General features: G+C 38.1%; 1 protein-coding gene across 11 annotated transcripts in view; it reads right to left on the bottom strand.

Annotated features, from left to right (window-relative positions):
* LIN54 (lin-54 DREAM MuvB core complex component) overlaps positions 1–22,023 on the bottom strand; it is an 87,205-nt gene that overhangs the window by 14,954 nt on the left and 50,228 nt on the right. For all 11 annotated transcript variants that reach the window (XM_016951524.4, XM_009447631.5, XM_063808841.1 and 8 more), the window contains one exon: positions 5,592–5,808. In XM_016951524.4, the coding sequence (XP_016807013.1) occupies positions 5,592–5,808 (217 nt within the window). The remainder of the gene's footprint in view (positions 1–5,591; positions 5,809–22,023) is intronic.

Below are 22,023 nucleotides of genomic sequence, written 5' to 3'. Positions count from 1 at the left end.
GGCCACCCAAAGTGCTGGGATTATAGGCGTAAGCCACTGTGCCCAGCCAGTGTAATTCAATATTTACAGAATACATACTAAAAGGCAGCACAGCAAAAAGGATAAGAACATGGACTCTAAAGTCATAAGACCCAGGGCATTTAAATCCCAGTTCTGCCATTTTCTAACCACTTAAGCTCTCTTTGCCTGTATCCTCATCTGCAATATGGGGAGTATCTACCTTATGGCATATAAGGGTTAAGTATATGTTAATTCATGAAAATTGATCAGAACACTGCCCTACAAATAGTAAATGCTCACTAAATGTTAGCTGCCATCATCGTTGTTACAACTGCTGCTACTATATAAATGGCAATGTAGCCATTGTTTCAGGAAAACTAAAGCACTAGACCTCTGCTGTCAGGGAGATTATATTCTAGTTCAGCAGATTAGGCACGTGTCCAAATAAGATAAATATTATTAAAGAAGATACATGAAGAGCTGTGGGAGTTAAGAGGATATATATATATATATATATATATCGTTGGCAGAGGATGGAAATATAGAAAAAGCACACGGAGGACACAGTATTGAGATGGGCCCCAATCAATAGGCTGGCCGCATGGAGGGCACATAGACTGGAGAAGGGCATTTCACGCAGAGATGGAAGCATGAGAAGTGGAAGCTTAATCTTGGGAAGCTGCAAAGCATATTTACAAATGTTGGTGAACAAACCAGTCTGGCTAATACCTGGGATTAACGCAGACAAATACAGGCAAAAAGGCAGATTGCAGACATTTATGGAGGACCTTGAATGTTAGGGTAGGACTCTATATTTAATCTGTATTTTTAATTCAGTACGCAATGAGAAGTTTCTAGGGATTTTTAAATACAGAAATTATATTGAAATAAAAGAAAAATTAATTGTATTTGGCAGCAGTGCATAAAACAGAATGGAGTTGCAAGAGACAAGTCAGAAGAGTGCAAAAAAATGAGGGTCTGATCTGGAGTGATCTGGAGTGACAGCAGTGGGAATAAAAAAGAGAGAGCAGATGCAAGAGACCTGGTGTAGGTGAAAGGACCATGACTTACCAACCACTGAATGGTAGGAACTGTAGGTATAAGTGAAGAAAATGTAAGTCACTGCAGAGCTTTCAAGTGACCAGGAAAATGACAGTTATTAGAACTAAAAACTCAAGGATGAGCTGTTTTAAAGGGAGGATGAAACTTGACATGGAGAAATACTGGGATGAAATTCAGGAAAGACATTGGCACTAGACATATACATTTGGACCAACAAGAAGTGCAATTTTAAAAACTGCCTACTGCCATTTCCACTGTTAAAAGCAGATTTAAGAAGATAGAAATGACATCTCTTCAGGTTTCACTGATGTAAAAGTAAAACCTGGAGCCTGGTCTGAAAGAGAGGTTGAGAGAATTCTGAACAAAACGAAAAAGAATAAATTTCCTTAGATAGAAAGGCTACTATGATATCAGCAGTTTTTTTTGTTTTTGCTTTTGGTGGGGACTGGAAGGATGATGGCTAAAGACAAAAAAGCTGAGAGTCCTAGAAGAGAATCTTAAAGTAGGCACTCTGATTTAAAAGGCAGCAGCCCACTGCAGCAAGGTGACAAACTAGGGTGAAGGAGGGAGAGCAGGAGACGTCTAGAGAGAATATATGGTTAGTGGTGATGGTTGCACAATTTTGTGAATATACTAAAAACCAGTGAATGGTATGCTTTGAAAGGGTGAACTTTATGGTATACATGAATTACATCTCAGTAAGGTTGTTATACAAAAAGAGTGTGAGACTCTTTTCCTGTATGAAATACCGGAGCAGTGTGACATCTGATACCCAGTTTGAAGTTGTTCCTGTTCTGTTTGAATTTTCCTCAATTATACTGAACCATTAGCAAGGTTATAATAACCATTGTAGATTGGTCTCAGCAATGCTAGAAGGAATTAAAAGGAGAGCCTGAATTCCTGCTTGGGACACAGGAGAGTGGACTCCCTCCACCACCTGCTCCTGGGAGAGATGACAGTCGCTGTTCCATGAGCACAGTGCAGTGATTCTGAAGTGAGAGCAATGACCAGTGGAATCCAAAAACTTCCTGGTGGTCCTGAGAAATAACTGGGAAGGAGAGTGACCTGCCTTTCATCACATTAAATGGGGACTATCCCTGCCTTCTCCTCATACACATGCACAAATGTGTGTGCGCGCACACACACACACACACACACACACCCTCCCTCCCTCCCTGGCCCGGTAAAGAAAACTTAGAAACTCAAATTTACATAGGTTTGACACTTGCATACTGAGTTTTCACTGAAGCCTGGGGAATGAAGAAAATATAAAACCAAGTGGTCATAAAACAGAATACTATAAAATACCTAGGGAAGGGGATGTTATGTAACTAGGTCAACCATCTGCATTTCTTGTCCTCCTTACCTTAGCGCACATTACTAACTACTACTTCAGTTTTCATAGAAGCTGGCATAATTGTGTAGTTTTTAGTCTTTGGCAGGAACTCTGAACAATCCTTTAGAATAGCCTCCTTCCAAACTTCAGAAACCATACCTGCAAGTGTTTGAGGCTTTTTAACTTCTTAAATTGGTTTCCTCCCTCACCGAGATGACAGGTTGTATTCTGAAAAGGCTAACCAAGCACTTTCCTGAGTCCTTCTACTATTCTGCCTACCACTGTACCAACGATTAACATGGTGGAGCCTTTGAACATTAGTTCTTGTGCAACTTTCGGGGGAAAATGTACAAGATAAGCCCCTTTGGCATTTAAGTAAATTCCTCATAAAGAGACATTAATATTTGATGAACTAGAGCAACTATTTAGTGTAACTCTAATAAAAATGGTATTTAACTTGTTATTCCTGTGAAATAATATATATTATATATATCCAGATCTTTTATGGGACAGGAGAGAGAGACAAAAAGAGAAAAATATAGATGGATATAAGGGAAATAACATGGGCGTATATGTATGTGGCTGGGTGGGAAGAGGGTATAGAGTGAGGTGAATAAGGCAGAGAGATATAGTGGAGAACAGAGAGACAGTGTTCAAGGTGAAAAGCAAAAAAGGAAGCAGAAGGGAAGCAGAAGAGTGGTGAAGGACTGCCAGGTGGCAAGGAGAAAAAGAGAAGTAGAGACAGGCAGAAAGACAGACATAAAGCTGGAAAAGAAGGCACCAGTCAATACTGATTTTTTTTTTTTTTTTTTTTTTTTTTGAGACAGAGTCTCACTCTGTTGCCCAGGCTGGAGTGTAGTGGTGCGATCTCAGCTCACTGCAACCTCTGCCTCCCGGGTTCAAGTGATTCTCCTGCCTCAGCCTCCCAAGTAGCTGGGATTACAGGTGTGCACCACCACGCCCAACTAATTATTGTATTTTTTCAGTAGAGACAGGGTTTCACCATGTTGGCAGGGCTGGTCTCAAACTCCCAACCTCAAGTGATCCGCCCACCTCAGCCTCCCAAAGTGCTGGGATTACAGGTGTGCACCACCATGCCCAGCCAATACTCTATTTTGAAATGTCCATCCCATTCCTCCACTCTCCCTGGATCTTCCTTATACTAAAGGCATACTCTTGCTAATGAATAAATTAATGTTAACATTAATTAGGTTTAATCCATTATATGGATTCTCAGCATACTATTATACGCATACAAACACACACATAAAATACAACCAATTATATGTAATGACTGCTTTCTATCATCATCATCACACTACCTAAGTAGATTGGACTTATAGCACTTCTCTCAGTACCCTGCTAAGTTTAAGTATTGAGAGAATATAAAATTTGACTCCCTTAGTCAACAATATGGTTTTTTCATTTTTCCCCTCATTAAGATTATGATAATGATTTTATTCCAAAATCTTTTCTAAAAAGAATTAGAAAATATAACTGCTTGCTATGTCTAATTTAATAAGATATATACTAAAATACTGCTTACTGTTTTCTCCCTTCAGTAATTTGAAAGAGAAATAAATAGGTTTTATTCTTCTATAGGTTCCCTCAGGTGAACCACCTATCAGCAACAGGTAGCTCCAAATCTCTGATTTTTTTTTTTAATTTTTAATTTTAGACTATTCAAGTATAGCAGTAAGAAGAGGAAAAAGGTAGAACAAGGAGTTCCAACTGTAACTGTGAACAATCAATCAAGCTAATTCACGACCTTCAGACTACCCTCTGATCTCTTTTTTGTTGTGTTTTGTTTTTTTTGAGATGGAGTCTCGCTCTGTCGCCCAGGCTGGAGTGCAGTGGCGCAATCTTGGTTCACGGCAACCTCCGCCGCCCAGGTTCAAGCGATTCTCCTGCCTCAGCCTCCTAGGTAGCTGGGATCACAGGCACGCGCCATCACACCCAGCTAATTTTTGTATTTTTAGTAGAGACGGGGTTTCGCCATGTTGGCCAGACTGGTCACGAACTCCTGACCTCAGATGATCCTTGGCCTCCCAAAGTGCTGGGATTACAGGAGTGAGCCACAGCGCCTGATCTACCCTCTGATCTCTTAATAAAAATCAAAGAGTAACCAACTAGTCTTTAATTCTTCTATTTACTTTCGATAAACAATATATCACTTAATTGCCATCAACTGCTTCTTGACATTGTCAGAATATAAAACAAGGAAACACGTAAGCCCTAAACTATAAACTATCCTGATCCTTTCATATCCCTCAATTTTTAGAAAAGTAGCTATATATGAAAAAGGTCATTTATGTGTCTATGGATGTATATCAGGTGGTAAGAAGGGTTAAACACAAACATAGAAAATAGAAGGACAACAAACAGGAATATCCTTTAGGGAAAATACAACTAAGCAAAATAAAACATTTTAATCACTTTTTTTTTTTGAGATGGAATCTCGCTCTGTCGCCCAGGCTGGTGTGCAGTGGCATGATCTCAGCTCACTGCAACCTCCATCTCCCAGGTTCGAGCAATTCTCCAGTCTCAGCCTCCCAAGTAGCTGGGACTACAGGCGCACACCACCACACCCGGCTAATTTTTGTATTTTTAGTTGAGACAGGGTTTCACCATATTGGTCAGGCTGGTCTTGAACTCCTGACCTCAGGTGATCCACCTGCCTCAGCCTCCCAAAGTGCTGGGATTACAGGTGTGAGCCACCGTGCCTGGCCTTTTAATCACCTTTTTAGTAGCAATTATAGATTCAAAATAAGTAAAAGCTGAAAGTGACATTAAGTTCTTTCTTACTTATACCTTGCCTATTTGTCATTTCAACTGACCAAAACCCTATCAAGGGGCTTTATAGTTTAGCAAATAAAATACATAATACGGTTCCATCTAAATGTATCCCACTGGCATAAATGGCAGGTTTTAAAACCAGCAATAAAATGGCTAACCACGAATTAACAAATAATTACTATTATCTGGTATAATACCACACTGTGTACCAACATCTAGCAGAAAGAATACTACAGTTATGCGCAACTATCATTCTATTTCACTGCCTTCTGCACCAGTTACTGGCTCAAACTCAGTTGAAATGCCACTCTTCATCAGGATTTCAGCAAGAAATGGACAAATGTTCTTTAATCATGTTAAAAGCATGAATTACTGTTTTTAAAAAATGGTTACTAACCTTGCTGAAGAGGCTGAGTGTTTGTACTGGGATTCTGACTAACTGGCTGGGTTGAGCTACTGGCTGATGTGGCAGTAACAAGTCGGACATAATGAAACTTGCTTCCAGGCACTTGAATCTGCTGGACATTGGGAGCAGTTGCCAGAGGAATAATTGTCTTAAACTGTGATGTGCTCACTCCTCCAACAGTGATGGTCTGCACAGTTGATTTCACTGCCTATTAAACAATACAACATGGCTGTCATTAATCTGGGATGTAACTTTCCTACTATTTTTAATTTATAACCATTGCTCAAGTTGTAAAGTATGCTCCTGTATTACATCAAAAGCTGCTGAAAGGAACAACCTGTTCAAAGAGAAATGAAAAGAATGGTAATAAATACAGAAATAAAACCAAAATTAATGAGTTCTACCTTCCATCTCTAGTAGTTAACTTCCTTGGTAGTCCATTTCAGATGACTTGCTATGAAGAAATTATTACTTAATTTGCAAGTACTTACACAACTTTGTTAATATCAGGTAAAATTTATAAGAAAAGAATTATTTTAAAATTCCCAGAATTAAGCCCCATATTCAATATAGAGAAAAGATGATATAGATGGCTGGCATTATTGCTACCCACCAAAATAACTACAACAAATTTTATATTCCCATGTTCTGTATGTTTCGTATTTTTAGTAGATATAGGGTTTCACCATATTGGTCAGACTGGTCTTGAACTCCTGACCTCAGGTGATCCACCTGCCTCAGCCCCCCAAAGTGCTTTTTCCCAAAAGAAAAGCCTACCTGATACCCTTACTAAGTTTAGTAAATTCTGAAAGGCATAATACTCCCTAGGTATAAAAGTACCCACTAGCATATGGGCAGGAGGCCAAATTCAGTCCAAAATTACCAATTTTGTTTGTCTAGGGAAACTAGTTTTGTATTCCCTGAGTCAAAAAAAAATTTATATATATATATATATATATATATATATATATTTTTTTTTTTTTTTTTTTTTTTTTTTTTTTTTTTTGAAGACAGGGTCTCATTCTGTCACCCAGGCTGGAGTGCAGTAGTGCAATAACGGCTCACTGCAGCCTTGACCTCCTGGGCTCAAGCCATCCTCCTGCCTCAGCCTCCTGAGCAGGTAGGACCACAGGTACCACGCCCAGTTAATTTGTGTGTGTGGTGGGGGGGGGGTAGACACAGGGTCTCACTTTGCTGCCCAGGCTGGTCTTGAACTCCTGGGCTCAAGCAATCCTCCTACCTCAGCTTCCCAAAGGGTAGGGATTACAGGTGGGAGCCACAATCATTTTAATTGATTAAAATGATTTAATTATTTTTAAAATTAAAGACTGATATTAATCCTTTTCTTTGGTCCGACAAAAGGCAATGGGAATTCCCCAAAAGCTAAATGAAACATCTTAGGCAGAGCAGAACACAATAGTCTTTTGAGAAGTCCCTAACTGCTGTTTAACCAATGTACAACACACTGTCATACAATGCAAAGGATCAAAGATTCTCTAACCAGATATATAGTATTATTTTATAAATAATTACATCCTCACCTACTCTATAAAAAGCTCTCATGCTAAAAGACAACTGATGTATGATGGAGGAAATATGTATTCACTATATGGATAATAATTTATGAAACAAGAATTCTAAATACTTTTATCATAAAAGTCCAGGAGAAAACAAAAATAATGCCATTTAGTTCAGAAACATTATAAAAGACATTACTTCCGCATAAAATAATTCACATATTATCATAAGCAAAAACCAGATTCAAAATAAGAGATAACAGCAGCCATACCAGTGAATTAAATGAAAACAGAAAGCATAAGAAAAATGATTAAATGTATAAATATGGAAGCTACTGAAAAATCAAGCAACCTACGAGACAAGTACATACAATGGTGCAAAAGACATAGATAGTCCTTACTATATCCGCTCAAAATGGGGGAAAAACACTAAGTACATTAGGAAACAAGGTGCTTGAAACATAATAGTTACATTTATTGGGTACTTAATATGCATGGAGGACAGTACTAAAAATTCTATAGAAGATTATCTGATCTAACAACCACACTATGAGGTAGTTATGGCATGGCATAGTACAGGGGTTGGTTTAATTAAGTTTGTTTAGTATACATTTTTCTATTGCTCTTCTAAAAGTACATTTGATTGTGTATATTTAAGGTATATCACATGATGTATGGGATACATATAGCCAATATACATAAATGTTAGTATAATGAAGCAAATCAATATATCCATCATCTTGCATAGTTGTCCATTTTGTTTGTTTTTGTGGCAAGGGCAGTTAAAATCTACTCATTTAGCAGGAATCCCAAATACTGTACAATTTTGTTACTTATAGTCCTCACACTGTATATTAGATTTCTACACTTGTTCATCCTACATATTATTTTACATCCTCTCACCTAGTTCCTCTGCTACCCCCACCCAGTAACCAGTTTTATTTTCTATCTCTGTATATTTGACCTTTTTTTTCCAGATTCCACATATAAGTGAGATCACACAATATTTTTCTTTCTGTTTCTCTTGGCATAATGCCCACCAGATTCATCCATGTTGTGGCAAATGGCAGGATCTTATTTTTCAAGGTTGAATAATATTTTATTTTATATATATACTACAGTTTCTTTACTCATTCATCTGTCAACAGGTTGTTTTCATATCCTGGTTATTGTGAATAGTGCTATAATAAACATGGAAGTGCAGATATCCTCAGGAGGTGGTGATCTCATTTCTTCTGAACATATTCCCAGAAGAGGGATTGCTGGGTCATGTGGTAGTTCTATTTTCAATTTCTTTAGAAACCTCCACACTGTTTTCCATAATGGCTGCACCAATCTACATTCCCACAATCAATATACAAGGGTTCCGTTTTCTGCACATCCTCACCAACATTTATTATGTTAACTTTTGATAATAGCCATCCTAATGGGTGTGAAGTGGCATCTCATAGTGGCTCTCATTTTCCATTTCCCTGATGATTAATGATGTTGAATACATTTTCATATGTCTGTTGGCCATTTTTGTACCTTTGCAGAAATGTCTATTCAGGTACTTTGCGTATTTTTTAATTGGGTTGTTTTTCTACTATTAAGCTGTATGAGTTCTTTTGTTGTTGTTGTTGTTGAGATGGAGTTTCACTCGGTCGCCCAAGCTAGAGTGCAGTGGTGCCATCTCCACTCATTGCGACCTCTGTCTCCTGAGTTCATGTGATTCTCCTGCCTCAGCCTCCCAAGAATACAGGCACACGCCACCATGCCCAGCTAATTTTTGTATTTTGAATAGAGACGGGGTTTCACCATGTTGGCCAGGCTGGTCTTGAACTCCTGACCCCAAGTGATCGGCCTCCCTCAGCTTCCTAAAGTGCTGGGATTACAGGCATTAGCCACTGCACCCAGCCTGAGTTTTTTATAAATTGTAGATTTTAACCTCTTATCAGATATATGGTTTGCAAATGTTTTTTCCTCAATCCATAGGCTGCCATTTCATTTTATCATTTCCTTTGCTGTGCAGGAGATTTTTTGTTTAATGCAGTCCATTTATTTTTGCTTTTTTTTTTCTTTTCCAGATGGAGTCTCACTCTGTCACCCAGGCTGGAGTGCAGTGGCATGATCTTGGCTTGCTGCAACCTCTGCCTCCCAGGTTCAAGCGATTCTCCTACCTCAGCCTCCCAAGTAGCTGGGATTACAGGAGTGTGCCACCACAACTGGCTAATTTTTATATTTTTAGTAGAGATGAGGTTTCGCCATGTTGGCCAGGCTGGTCTTTAACTATTTTACAAGTTGTAAAGTATGCTCCCAAAGTGCTGGGATTACAGGTGTGAGCCACAGCGCCCAGCCAGCACAAAACTATTAACTAAACTACAGATCATATTCCGATTTCACCAGTTTTCATGCACACTTTTTTGATGTGTTAGTCCATGTAATGTTATCACTTGTAGAGATTCATGTAATCAACACCACCATGAAGATATATAAAATTCTTCCATCACCCCAATCTCCCTTGCACTATGCTTTATAGTAACACTCTCTCCCCAGCCCTAACCCTTAGCAACCACTTATTAAACCACATTTCTTAGCATCTAAAAAACTAAGTAACATATAAGTTACTACTTAAAAACTGAAAAAGACAGAAGGATTTTACACATTTCATTGCTTGAGAGAATTCACAAATTGGCCCCTTTCTTCAATTACAGTGGCCTGCAAAGAACAACATGTGAACGTCTCTCTGAAAATACACCCATTATATAAAACAGTTCACGTGCATTCAGTAAAAATCTTCATTTGGAGTTATCTCTATTTCCTGAATAACATCTTTAAGAGTTGGGCTAAAAAGCAAACATCTTAATTTAGATTCAAAATAGCTATGTTTAACATATATAAGTGACTGCCCTCAAAAACGCGGACAGACTTGCAAGACATTTCTATTTGTACTATTTTCTATGCCATTTCTTTTTAGAGATTAATATAATTATATATTTAAGATAATTTCTTGGATCATTAGTTTCCTGTTACTAAATGCCAAAAGTCCTTACTTAAAATTGCAGACTTACCTAAAAGAAAAAGAGGAATAAAACATTCTTCTTTTGTCCTCACAAATGAATATTCTCTTTTACTTGGTGATTTTGATACGTATTTGTAGATATGTAGATAAGAAAATACAGAGATATAGCTTAACCAGTATCCAAAAGCACTGAATTTGTATAAATACATACTAATATAGTTTTTAAAAATTTGTGACAATGGTTATAGAGCTTATCATCATGGAAAAGCTATGATTATGTTACCCTGATCCCCAAATTGTAGGTTATTAAAATAAATAAACCTAGCAGGAAACAAATTTGCAAGCTTTAAAATACTTTCAAGCTAAAAGAGACAAATGATAAGAAAAGATAAATATTAAATGTATTACATGACCAATGACAGTGAATCTTGAGATGCACGAGAACATTCAGCACTGATGTATTGACTGGTGAAATATTACAAAAGAGGTATAAGCCATTCATTTGCTATTTTTCCATGGATATTAATCCAACTTATGTTTTATTCATAGCTATGAGTTATAGCGACATGGATGAGTAATTTATATGTGGTGTATTAGTATCCATGGTAGCAGCCACAGAAGGAGTCCAATGATGATATGAAGCAAAATTAGACAAACTATAAGGTATCAGGACCAGAAACCAGCCCTACTAAGGATTAAAACATATTTATCAAGATAGAGAAAATAAAATAGTATGGGATTAGCCTAGGAACAGAGTGCTAAAGATCAAAGGAATACATTTTTTAAAATCCATATATAAAAAAGTTTATAAAAGTGGGCATCTCAAATCAATGGAGAATGATAATAATGTGGATTAGCTACATGATCTGAAGAAAAAAGCTGATCCCTATACCTCATTCCTTTTAACAAATTACAAATGGATTTAAGATTTAACCTAAAAAGTAAAACCACAGCTGGTATTAAAATATATAGACCAATAGAACAGAATAGAGAGCCCTAAGGGAAAAAAAATCCCATTTATGATCAAACGATTTTCAACAAGGGTGCTGAGATAGTTCAACAGGGAAAATACATACTTTTCAACAAATGGTGCTGGGAAAACTGAATATCCATGTGCAAAACAGTGAAGTTGGACCCTCACCTACCTAACAAATTACACACAAATGAACTCAAAAGAGATCCATGACCAAAATGTAAAAGCTAAAACTAAAAAAAACTCTTAGAAGAAAACACAGGGCAAAGCTTCACAACACTGGGTCTGGCAATGATTTCTTGGATACAACACCAAAGGGGCAGACAATCAAAGAAAAATAGATAAATGGATATCATAAAAATTTTTAAATTTTGTGCATCAGAAAACACTATCAACAGAGTAAAAAGGCAACCCATAGAATGGGAGAGAACATTAGCAAATCGTATATTGATAAGTGATTAACATTTAGAATATACAGAGAACTCCTAAACGTAATAACAAAAATAAGCAATCCAATTTTAAAATGACCAAAGAACTTGGATAGAATTTTCTCCAAATAAGATATAGAAATGGCCAATAAGCACATAAAATGGTGCTCAGCATTACTAATTATTAGGGAAATACAAGTCAAAACTACAATAAGATACTACCTCACATCCATAAGGATGGCTACTGTCAAAAACAACTGTTGGTAAGGATGTAGAGAAACTGGAATCTTTATGCACTGTTGATGAGAATATAAAATAGTACACTGTGGAAACAGTATGACAGGTCCTCAAAAAAGTAAAAACAGAATTACCATATGATCCAGCAATTCTACTTTTGGGTACATACTGTATTCAAAAGAATTAAAAGTAGGGTCTTGAAGAGATATTTGTAAACTCACATTCATAGCAGCACTATTCACAATAGCCAAAAGGTGGAAACAACTTAAGTGTCCACAGACAGATGAATGCCTAATCAAAATACAGTGCATATATATCCAATGGAATATTATTCAGCCCTAAAAAGGAAGGGCATTCTGATGTATATGCTATAACACCAATGGACCTTCAGGACCTTATGCTAAGTAAAATACGCCCATCACAAAAAGACAAATATTGTATGTTTACACTTATATGAAGTACTATAGTCAAAATTATGGAGACATTAGTAGAATAGTGACTTCCAGGGACTAAGGAGAGAAAAGATGAAGGGTTATTTTTAATTTCTTTAGAGACAAGATGTCGCTTTGTGGCCCAGCCTGGACAGCAGTGGTGCAATAGCTTAGGCACTCGCGAGGCAGCGATTGCTGCCTCAACTTTCTGGGCTCAAGGGATCCTCCCATCTCAGCCTCCTGTAGGTGGGCCTACAGGCATGCATCACTACGCCCAGCTAATTTTTTAATTTTTATAGAGATGGGGGTCTCACCATGTTGCCCAGGCTGATCTTGAACTCCTGGGCTCAAGCAACCCTCCCAACTCAGCTTCCCAAAGTGCTGGGGATTACAGGCTTGTGCCAGCATGCAAGACTGGAACGGGGAATTACTGTTTAAAGGATATAGAAATTCAGTTTCACAAGAAGAAAACAGTTCTGGAGATGGATGGTGGTGATACTTACAGAACAATATGAATGTACTTAATATCACTGAACTGTATAATTTAAAAAGATGGTACATCCTATATTACGTATATTTTGCCACAATTTTTAAAAATTGAAAAAATAGCTGGGTACAGTGACTCACACCTGTAATCACAGCTACTTGGGAGGCTGAGATGGGAGGATCATTTAAGGCCAGGTGTTTAAGACCAGCCTGGGCAACATAGCAAGACTCTGTCTTTAAAAAAATAAAAATAAAGAAAAATAGATATCCACTTTGCAAGCTAAGTTACGAAAATCAGTCAGTATCGCCCTGGCATGCAATGGCTCACATCTGTAATCCCAGCAATGTGAGAGGCCGAGGTGAGCAGATCACTTGAGCCAGGCAGTTCAAGACCAGCATGGGCAACATGGCAAAACCCCATCTCTACAAAAACTGAAAAAATTATGCAGGCATGGTGGCATGTGCCTACAGTCCTAGCCCTGAGGTGGGAGGATTGTCTCAGCCTGGGAGGTGAAGGCTGCAGTGAGCCACGATCGCACCACTGCACTCCAGCCTGGGTGACAGAGCAAGACCCCGTCTCAAAAACAAAAAAATCAGGATCAAAATGATATAGAATCAAATACCAATTTAACCATTTCATAAAGTTAAAAAAAACTATCTGTTCCTGTACTTAATTTGTACTAAAGGAATGTTACATGTAAAAAAATAACATAAAACTAAATGATTTTCAAAATAGATAAATATTGGAGTAAGGAAGACTTATCCAAGTGTGACTCAAAAACTAAAAATTCACACATGAAGAGACTAAATTTTGACTTATTTAATGTGAAATTTCTGCAAGGAAAAACATTATATAGAACAAACCACAGAGAAAAATATTTGTAACCACATTAATAATAAAGAAATAAGTTCCTTAATGTACCACAGACATTTTTAAGACCACAAGGGAAAAAAGACAATGCAATAGGCATGGAGTTCACAGAAAATAAGTCCAGAAGACAGATATGAATAATTTTTAAAAATACAAATTTATATGAGATTATTTATTTATTTATTTATTTATTTATTTTTAAGACGGAGTCTCACTGGGTCTCCCAGGCTGGAGTTCAGTGGTGTGATCTTGGCTCACTGCAACCTCTGCCTCCCCAGTTCAGGTGACTCTCCCACTTCAGCCTGCCAAGTAGTAGGAAGTACAGGCGCGTACCACCATGCCCGGCTAATTTTTGTATTTTTAACAGAGACGGGGTTTCACCATGTTGGCCAGGCTGGTATATGACATTTTTTAATCAGTTAAATTGGCAAAGACTGAAAATGACTAATTAACAGGAGAACATAAAAACAGACCACACCCAACACAATCAACTGACCTCTAACAAAGCACCAGAAGCAATTTAATGAAGAATGGATAGTCTTTTTCAACAAATGGTGCTGGTATAACAGAAGGTCCACATGCAAAAAAAGGAATCTAGACACAGACCTTACACCTTTCACATAGGGCTCACAGACCTAAACATAAAGTGCAAAACTATACAACTCCTAGAAGATAACATTTGGTAACCTTGAGTTTAGCTCTATCTTTTTAGATACACTACCAAAAGGACAATCCATGAAAGAAAAAACTGGTAAGTTAAACTTCATTAAAGTTAAAAACTGCTCTGCAAAAACCACTATTAATATGATTCAAGAACATGATTTTTTAAAAATACACTGTTAAAAGAATGAATAGGCCGGGTACGGTGGCTCACGCCTGTAATCCTAGCACTTAGAGAGGCCGAAGGAGGCGGATCACTTGAGGTCAGGACCAGCCTGGCCAACATGTTGAAACCTCGTCTGTACTAAAAATACAAAAATTAACCAGGCTTGGTGGCATCCACTTGTAATCCCAGCAGCTCAGGAAGCTGACGCAAGAGAATCACTTGAACCTGGGAGGTGGAGGTTGCAGTGAGTCGAGATTGCACCACTGCACTCCAGCCTGGGCAACAGAGCGAGACTCCATCTCAAAAAAATAACATAACATAACATAACATAACATAACATAACATAACATAACATAACATAACACGAACAGACAAGCCATAGATTGAGAGAAAATATCTGCAAAACACATGGTAAAAGGCAACAAGAAAAAGGAGATCATAAAACTAAGAGAAATATCAATCATTTCCAAACTTATAAAGACAGACATATAGAACTGGATCTCAATTCAAACGTAGTGAAAAAAATATGATGACTGGGGAAATGTGAACACTAACTAGGTATTTAATAACATTAAAGGGGCTAGGCATGGTGGCTCATGCCTGTAATCTCAGCACTTTGGGAGGCCAAGGTGGGAGGATCGCTTGAACTCAGGAGTTCAAGACCAGCCTAGGCAACACAGCAAGACCCCTATCTCATTACAAAAAAAAAAAAAAAAATTAAAAGACTGTGGGTAAGTTTTTTTCCCAAAAGTGTCCCTATCTTTTCTATACATAAAGACACATCTACAGATGAAATGACATGATTAACCTAAAAAATGAGAAGCAGGGTGACAAAAAATAGGCAAGTTGATAATTCCAAAGTTGGATGAAAGGTACATGGGGGTTAATTGCTATTTCAACCTTTTAATATATTTGAAATTTTTTTGAGACGGAGTCTTGCTCCGTCACCCAGGCTGAAGTGCAGTGGCACAATCTCAGCTCACTGCAACCTCCACCTCCTGGGTTCAAGTGATTCTCCTGCCTTGCCTCCCAAGTAGCACCTGCTACCACGCGCGGCTAAATTTTTTAGTATTTTTAGTAGAAATGGGTTTTTGCCATGTTGGCCAGGCTGGTCTTGAACTCCTGATCTCAGGAGATCCACCTGCCTTGGCCTCCCAAAGTGCTGGGATTACAGGCGTAAGCCACCATGCCCGACCTATATTTTAAATTTCTATAGTAAGAGTGTTTTTTATTTTTTATTTTTTGAGACTTAGTCTCGCCTGGCCAACATGGCCAACATGGTGAAATCCCGTCTCAACTAAAAAAAAAAAAAAGACTGTTTTTTAAAATATGGCAATAAGGGCTGGCCATGGTGGTTCATGTCTGTAATCCCAGCACTCTGGAAGTCCAAGGCAGACAAATCATTTGAGCCCAGGAGTTCAAGACCAGCCTGGGGCAACACAGTAAAACTACCTGGGAGGCTGAGGTGGGAGAATCACCTGAGCCTGGGAAGTTAAGGCTGCAGTGAGCCGTGATCGCACCACTGCACTCCTGCCTGGGTGACAGAATAAGACCGTTTCATTTAAATAACAATTTTTAAAAAGGCAACAGGACCCCACAGGTATTCAATCAACATAATATATAAATGCATAAAACAAAACCAATCTATATAACACAGTAAAAAGAATTTCTCATTCATTTATTCTTTCTGCCTCTTTTTTCTTTGGGGTGGAGGGGTGGGAGGAGTCTTTCTTCTTTTTCTTAAAAAAACATAGAGACAGGGTCTCACTATGTTGCCCAGGCTGGTCTCGAACTCTTGAGCTCAAGTGATTCTCCCACCTCAGTCTCCCAAAAAGTGCTGAGATTACAGGTGTGAGCCACCATGCCCAGCCATTTCTACTTCTTTATCCTGGCTAATGGGTACTGGTATAAAGATCTATATATAAGATAAAAATTTGGGTAACACAATCAATAGAACCTATGACTTGTAGTCACCTCAATTCCACAACACTTACTAATCTTACAATAATTGGTCAATATATTGGGAAAATGGATCCCATTCTTTTCAAATTGTATTCATTACCACCACAATTCAATTATGTAAGAGCTTCACAGATAAAAGCAAAAGCAATCAACTTCTGAAACCATTTCCCCAAGTCTGTTCTCATTTTCAACTTGGCAATACTGTCACTGGTCACATCACTTCCTGCCGAGATATTTGCAAAACACACTGAAAGTAAGCTTTATGATTCCAGTCTCTACCTGCCCACCACACAATTTCTGACAGACATTGATTCATAAAGCTTGAATCCACCACACAGACATTGCCTAACTAATATTTTGCGAAATTTACTTTCATGTTTTTATTAAATCTCTTGTCTCAGAAACATCCCAAGAGTCTCCATTTAATGACAAAATTAAGCCTAAATTTTCTTCGTTTTGAAGATTAGCCCTAATCTGACCCTATGTTTATTTTCTCTCCATTCCCTCCAAAGCATTTCCAATATTTCCGATTCATATTTCCAATCAGAGTAGTGATCTTCCTGTCCCATGTGTACTTATCTGTTTCAGCTCCAGTCCTTCACTCTTGTGGCTGACATCATTCTAAACCATACCCATAGAAAACCTTAGCTTAGGATGCCCTCTCTAACCATCCCAACTGTAGTTGAATCCCCTTAGGTAGGATCTCATGACATAATTTATCTTTCTTTTCTTGGTTTTGTAAGTTTATATGTTTGTGTAATTATTTGATTCATTTGTCATACTCCCTTCCCCCACCCCTATAAACTTTAGGTTCTGTGTATCTATTTTTGCTCTCTACTGATTCCCCAAAAAGAGCACAGAAAATGCCCCTACCACATAGTAAGCACTCAGTAAATACTTGTTGTATGGTTAAAGAAGGAATACCAGGACTTCTTTCTTCCTCTTTCCTCTGCACTTTTATATCACCTAGTCTATACTACACAACTTAGCACCTATCTCATCACTCATTGTTTTACTTGCATTCTATTTTGTCTGCTGAACCATTGCAAGCTGTTCAACGTAAGCACAGGGCACACAGAGACCTCAATAAATACTTGATAGCCACTGATAATTACGAAATGGAAGAGTGTCTCTTTGTAACAAGAAGCCTTCATCATTGTTCAGACTTCCAGTTCACTGTACAACTAATGCCAATTTACCTGTGTTTACGTAGCATTATTATGTATATATACAGATGATTATTCTACAGACTGCTTGCTGCTAACCAAAATCCATATTCTCTTCTGCTTCCTAGGGTTACAGCCAGATTATATTTCTTAGTCTCCCTTACAGTAAGGAGGGCCATGCAACTGAGTTTTAGCTAGTGAAATGAATGGATGCAATATGCATACTTCCAGGTCTGGTTCATAAAAGCTTCCTGTTTGTTCCTTTTCCATGTCTTTTCCCCTTCCAGCTCACTGGAATGGCGATAACCATCAGGGAGACTGGAAATATCACTTATCCAACTGTAATTTCCAGCCTATTGTCACTTCTGGCCTATTGTAAATATTAGCATTTAAAAATAAAACTGCTACGTTACTTTTTAAAGTGCAGTCAACAGAATCAAATCAACATAAGTGATTTGATGCCCACTATTATTTACTAGGTTTTAATTTTTTTTAATTTATTTTTGATTTATTTTTTATTACTATTATTTTTGAGATGGAGTCTTGCTCTGGCTCCACTGCCCGTGCTGGAAGGCAGCGGCGCAATCTCGGCTCACTGCAAACTCCGCCTCCTGGGTTCAAGTGATTCTCCTGCCTCAGCCTCCCAAGTAGCTGGGATAACAAGTGTGTGCCACTACACCTGGCTAATTTTGTATTTTTAGTAGAGACGGGGTTTCACCGTGTTGGGCAGGCTGGTCGCAAACTCCCGACCTCAGGTGATCCTTCTGCCTCAGCCTCCCAAAGTGCTGGAATTACAGGCGTAAGCCACTGTGCCCAGCCTATTTAATATGTTTTTAAAAATAAAATAAACCATTCTCTAATAGTAAGAAATTTGTATTTTTCCTTTTCTGTGAACTTGTCTTTGAATTCTATTTCATCTAAAAATTTTATCTTAATGTAACATTCTTATGCTTGAAATTCCTTTATCATACTTCCCTGAAACAAAAAAAAGGACGTAAATTGAAAATTTAAAAACATTAAAACATTGCTGTAGAGCTGATGGTGGTGGCTCATGTCTGTAATCCCAGCAACTCAGGAGGTTGAGGAGGGATACTAGAGGCCAAGAGTTTGAGACCAGCCTGGGCAACATCACAAGACCGAGATTCCAAAAAAATTTTTTTAAATTAGCTGGGCATGGTGGTGCACACCTGTAGTCCTAGCTATTCAGGAGGCTGAGGCAAGAGGATTGCTTCAATCCAGGAGTCTGAGGCTATAATTAGCTATGATCACACCACTGCACTCCAGCCTGGGTGACAAAGCAAGACCCAATCTTGGAAAAAAATAAAAACAAAAACAAAAAAAAACCCAAAACCAAAAAACAAAACATTGCTCAAAATTATTTCATCTGATGGAGTTAACAATACAATTACTGTATGCAATTAACCAAAGCAATGGAAATAACAATTTGTACAAATATACTACAACATTAAAAATTTTATTGAAACGCATCTCTTACTAGATAGATGATGACACAAAAATTACTTCTTGTGTCCATAGATATTACATGTAGCTAGAGTAAGAACTCAGCAACAATTATATTCCTATTTTTCACAATTATAAACATTGAAAAACATTGTTCTCACAGATAAGTATGTATGAACAGGATTTTTATTGTAATAATATATTAATATTTTTAATTCCTTCTGAGTCTTATACCAAAAATTACATTATGTTCTACCATCACAAATTATTTTTAAGAAGTTGAAAAACATTATTTTTAATTATGTGAGAACTCACTTAAGTCTTCCTTCAACTTGGCAGAAGATAAAGATTGAAACCTATCTGAACTATAATAATCTGCAGTCATTCATTTTCTCAATTTCTAGGAAATTTATCAAAAAAGCTTTTTTACCAAAACATATCAAATGATAGGTGCCTTTTTTATCCTGATACATTCATAAATGGTTAGGAAAAATGTTTTTTAATTGTTCACTACCTGGGTGAAATCACTTTCTTTTTTTTGAGACAGTCTTGCTCTGTCATCCAGACTAGAGTACAGTGGCATGATCAGAGCTCACTGTAACCTCAAACTGCTGGGATCAAGCCATCCTCCTGCCTCAAACTCACGAGTAGCTAGGACACTACTGGCACACACACCAGCGGTTAATTTTTAAATTTTTTGTAGAGTTGGGATCTCACTATGTTGCTTAAGATGGTCTCGGCCTCTCACAATCCTGCCACCTCAGCCTCCCAAAGTGTTGGGACTACAGGTATGAGCCATTGCATCTCAATTGTCCTTTTTTTTTTTGAGACAAGGTTTCACTCCATCACCCAGGTTGGAGTGAAGTGGTACAATTGTGGCTCAATGCAGCCTCAACCTCCTGGGCTCAAACCATCCTCCTGCTTCAGCCTCCCGAGTAGCTAGGACTATAGGCCCACACCACCACACCTGGCTAAGTTTTTATTTTTGTACAGGGGTGGGGTCTTGTCATGTTCCCAGGCTGGTCTCAAACTCCTGGTGCCCAGTCTATGTCTTAATAAAGTTTTGGTTTACACAGATGTATGCATTTTATCTGAATTCATCCCATGGTACCTTTAAGATTAGTGTATTTCAGTATAAGTAAATTTTACCAGCCAGGCGTGGTAGCTCATACATGTAATCCCAGCACTTTTGGGAGGCCGAGGCAGGTAGGTCGCTTGAACCCAGGAGTTTAAGACCAGCGTGGGGAACATGGTAAAAACCCATCTCTACAAAAAATACAAATATTAGCTGGGTGTGAGGCATGCGCGTGTATTCCCAGCTACTCAGGAGGCTGAGGCAGAAGGATCACTTCAGACCAGGAAGTCAAGGTTGCAGTGAGCCACGATCACGCCACTGCACTCCAGCCTGGGTGACAGAGTGAGATCCTGTTTCAAATAAATTTTTTAAAAAATTTTCTTTTGAACGTAAAAAAAAAAAAAATCCCTTTAAACACATAGTAAAGTCTAGTTGATACACTTGATGGGCTATTTGGAGAGAAGTGTATTAAATATGTGCAACTTACTTTGAAGTGCATTTTAACAAAAGATGATTAATAGATGGAAGTATGGATAGACATATATGATAATGCAACTACAGCCCAATGTTGAATCTAGAATTACAGAAGCTTCAAAGAATTCTACTCAAGCTACAAGACCTAGAAGTAGGAGGAGTTCAAGAAGATATATTGGTCACAGAAATCAGAGAAGTAAAAAATTTTTACTTAACCTTCTGTACACAGCTTATGCCCTGAAATTCTTCACATGGCAGTCAAGTACATTCTTCATTCAAAATGGCTATGTGACGGTTCATTACCTACCACAGGCCAGACAAACAGGAAAGATTTGTTGCAAAAATAAAGGCTGAAAAAAAAGAGTTCTCCACTGGGTAGGAGAGCAAAACTAATATGAAGCATATGTAAGGATGTCCAGGATAATTTGCATAGACTCTCAAAAGTAAAAAGAAGGATTTTCTAAAGATGCATTTCTGTTCACCATGAAAACATTAAGAAGGCTGGGCGTGGTGGCTCACGCCTGTAATCCCAGCACTGACAGGCTGAAGCGGGCGGATCACCTGAGGTCAGGAGTTCGAGACCAGCCTGGTCAACATGGTGATACCCCGTCTCTACTAAAAATACAAAAAAATTAGCCAGGCTGTAGTGGCACATTCCTGTAGTCCCTGCTACTTGGGAGGCTGAGGCAGGAGGATCGCTTGAACCCCGGAGGCGGAGGTTGCAGTGAGCCAAGATGGCACCACTGCACTCCAGTCTGGGCAACAGAGTGAGACTCTGTCTCAAAAAAAAAAAAAGAAAAAATACATTTATTCATCCAACATTACACAAAGTATGACCAGGCCTTACATTTTAGGAGTATTTACCCACCATAAGACCTTTATGAATGGGAAAGAAAGAGCTCTCTAGGAACCTAACCCTCATTTCTTTTTTGGATATAGAGTCTTGCTATGTTGCCCAGGCTGGCCTTGAACTCCTGGACTCAAGCAATCTTCCCACCCCAGCCTTCCAAGTAGCTGGAACTACAAGTGTGTGCCATTACATCTGGCTTAACCCTCATTTATTTGACCCAATCCCACAGAACCAAAGCAGACCTTTATATTCCCTTGAATTTCAGCTCTAAAAGTTCAACTTTTTCTAATCAGTTTTGGTATGAATCACTGACCTGGATTCACTCTTTCCACTAAGTTACCTACTTTTAATAGAATATGGTTTCTCTACTGCAGTGGTATAAACTTAAAAAAATTTATTTTTAAACTTAAAATCCAGACGGACATTCTAGTAATAAAATGAGAGCCAGACTCAGAGATGATCCAGATGTTACAACCATCATATAAGAACTTTATGATTAATTAATCAAGCTAGTAGAAAAGACGGACAACAGATAATGAATATAAAAGGAATTTCAGCAGAGAGATGGGAACTCTAAGAGTCAAATGGTAGCTTGACAGATGAGTAGATAGCATAAATAAAAAAAGGGCCAAATGAAAATGCTAGAAGTTAAAAAAAAATCACAA

The sequence above is a fragment of the Pan troglodytes genome, chromosome 3 (assembly GCF_028858775.2).
Source record: "Pan troglodytes isolate AG18354 chromosome 3, NHGRI_mPanTro3-v2.0_pri, whole genome shotgun sequence".
In the NCBI taxonomy this organism is placed as follows: Eukaryota; Metazoa; Chordata; class Mammalia; order Primates; family Hominidae; genus Pan; species Pan troglodytes.
This window is presented reverse-complemented; position numbering and strand designations above follow the sequence as displayed.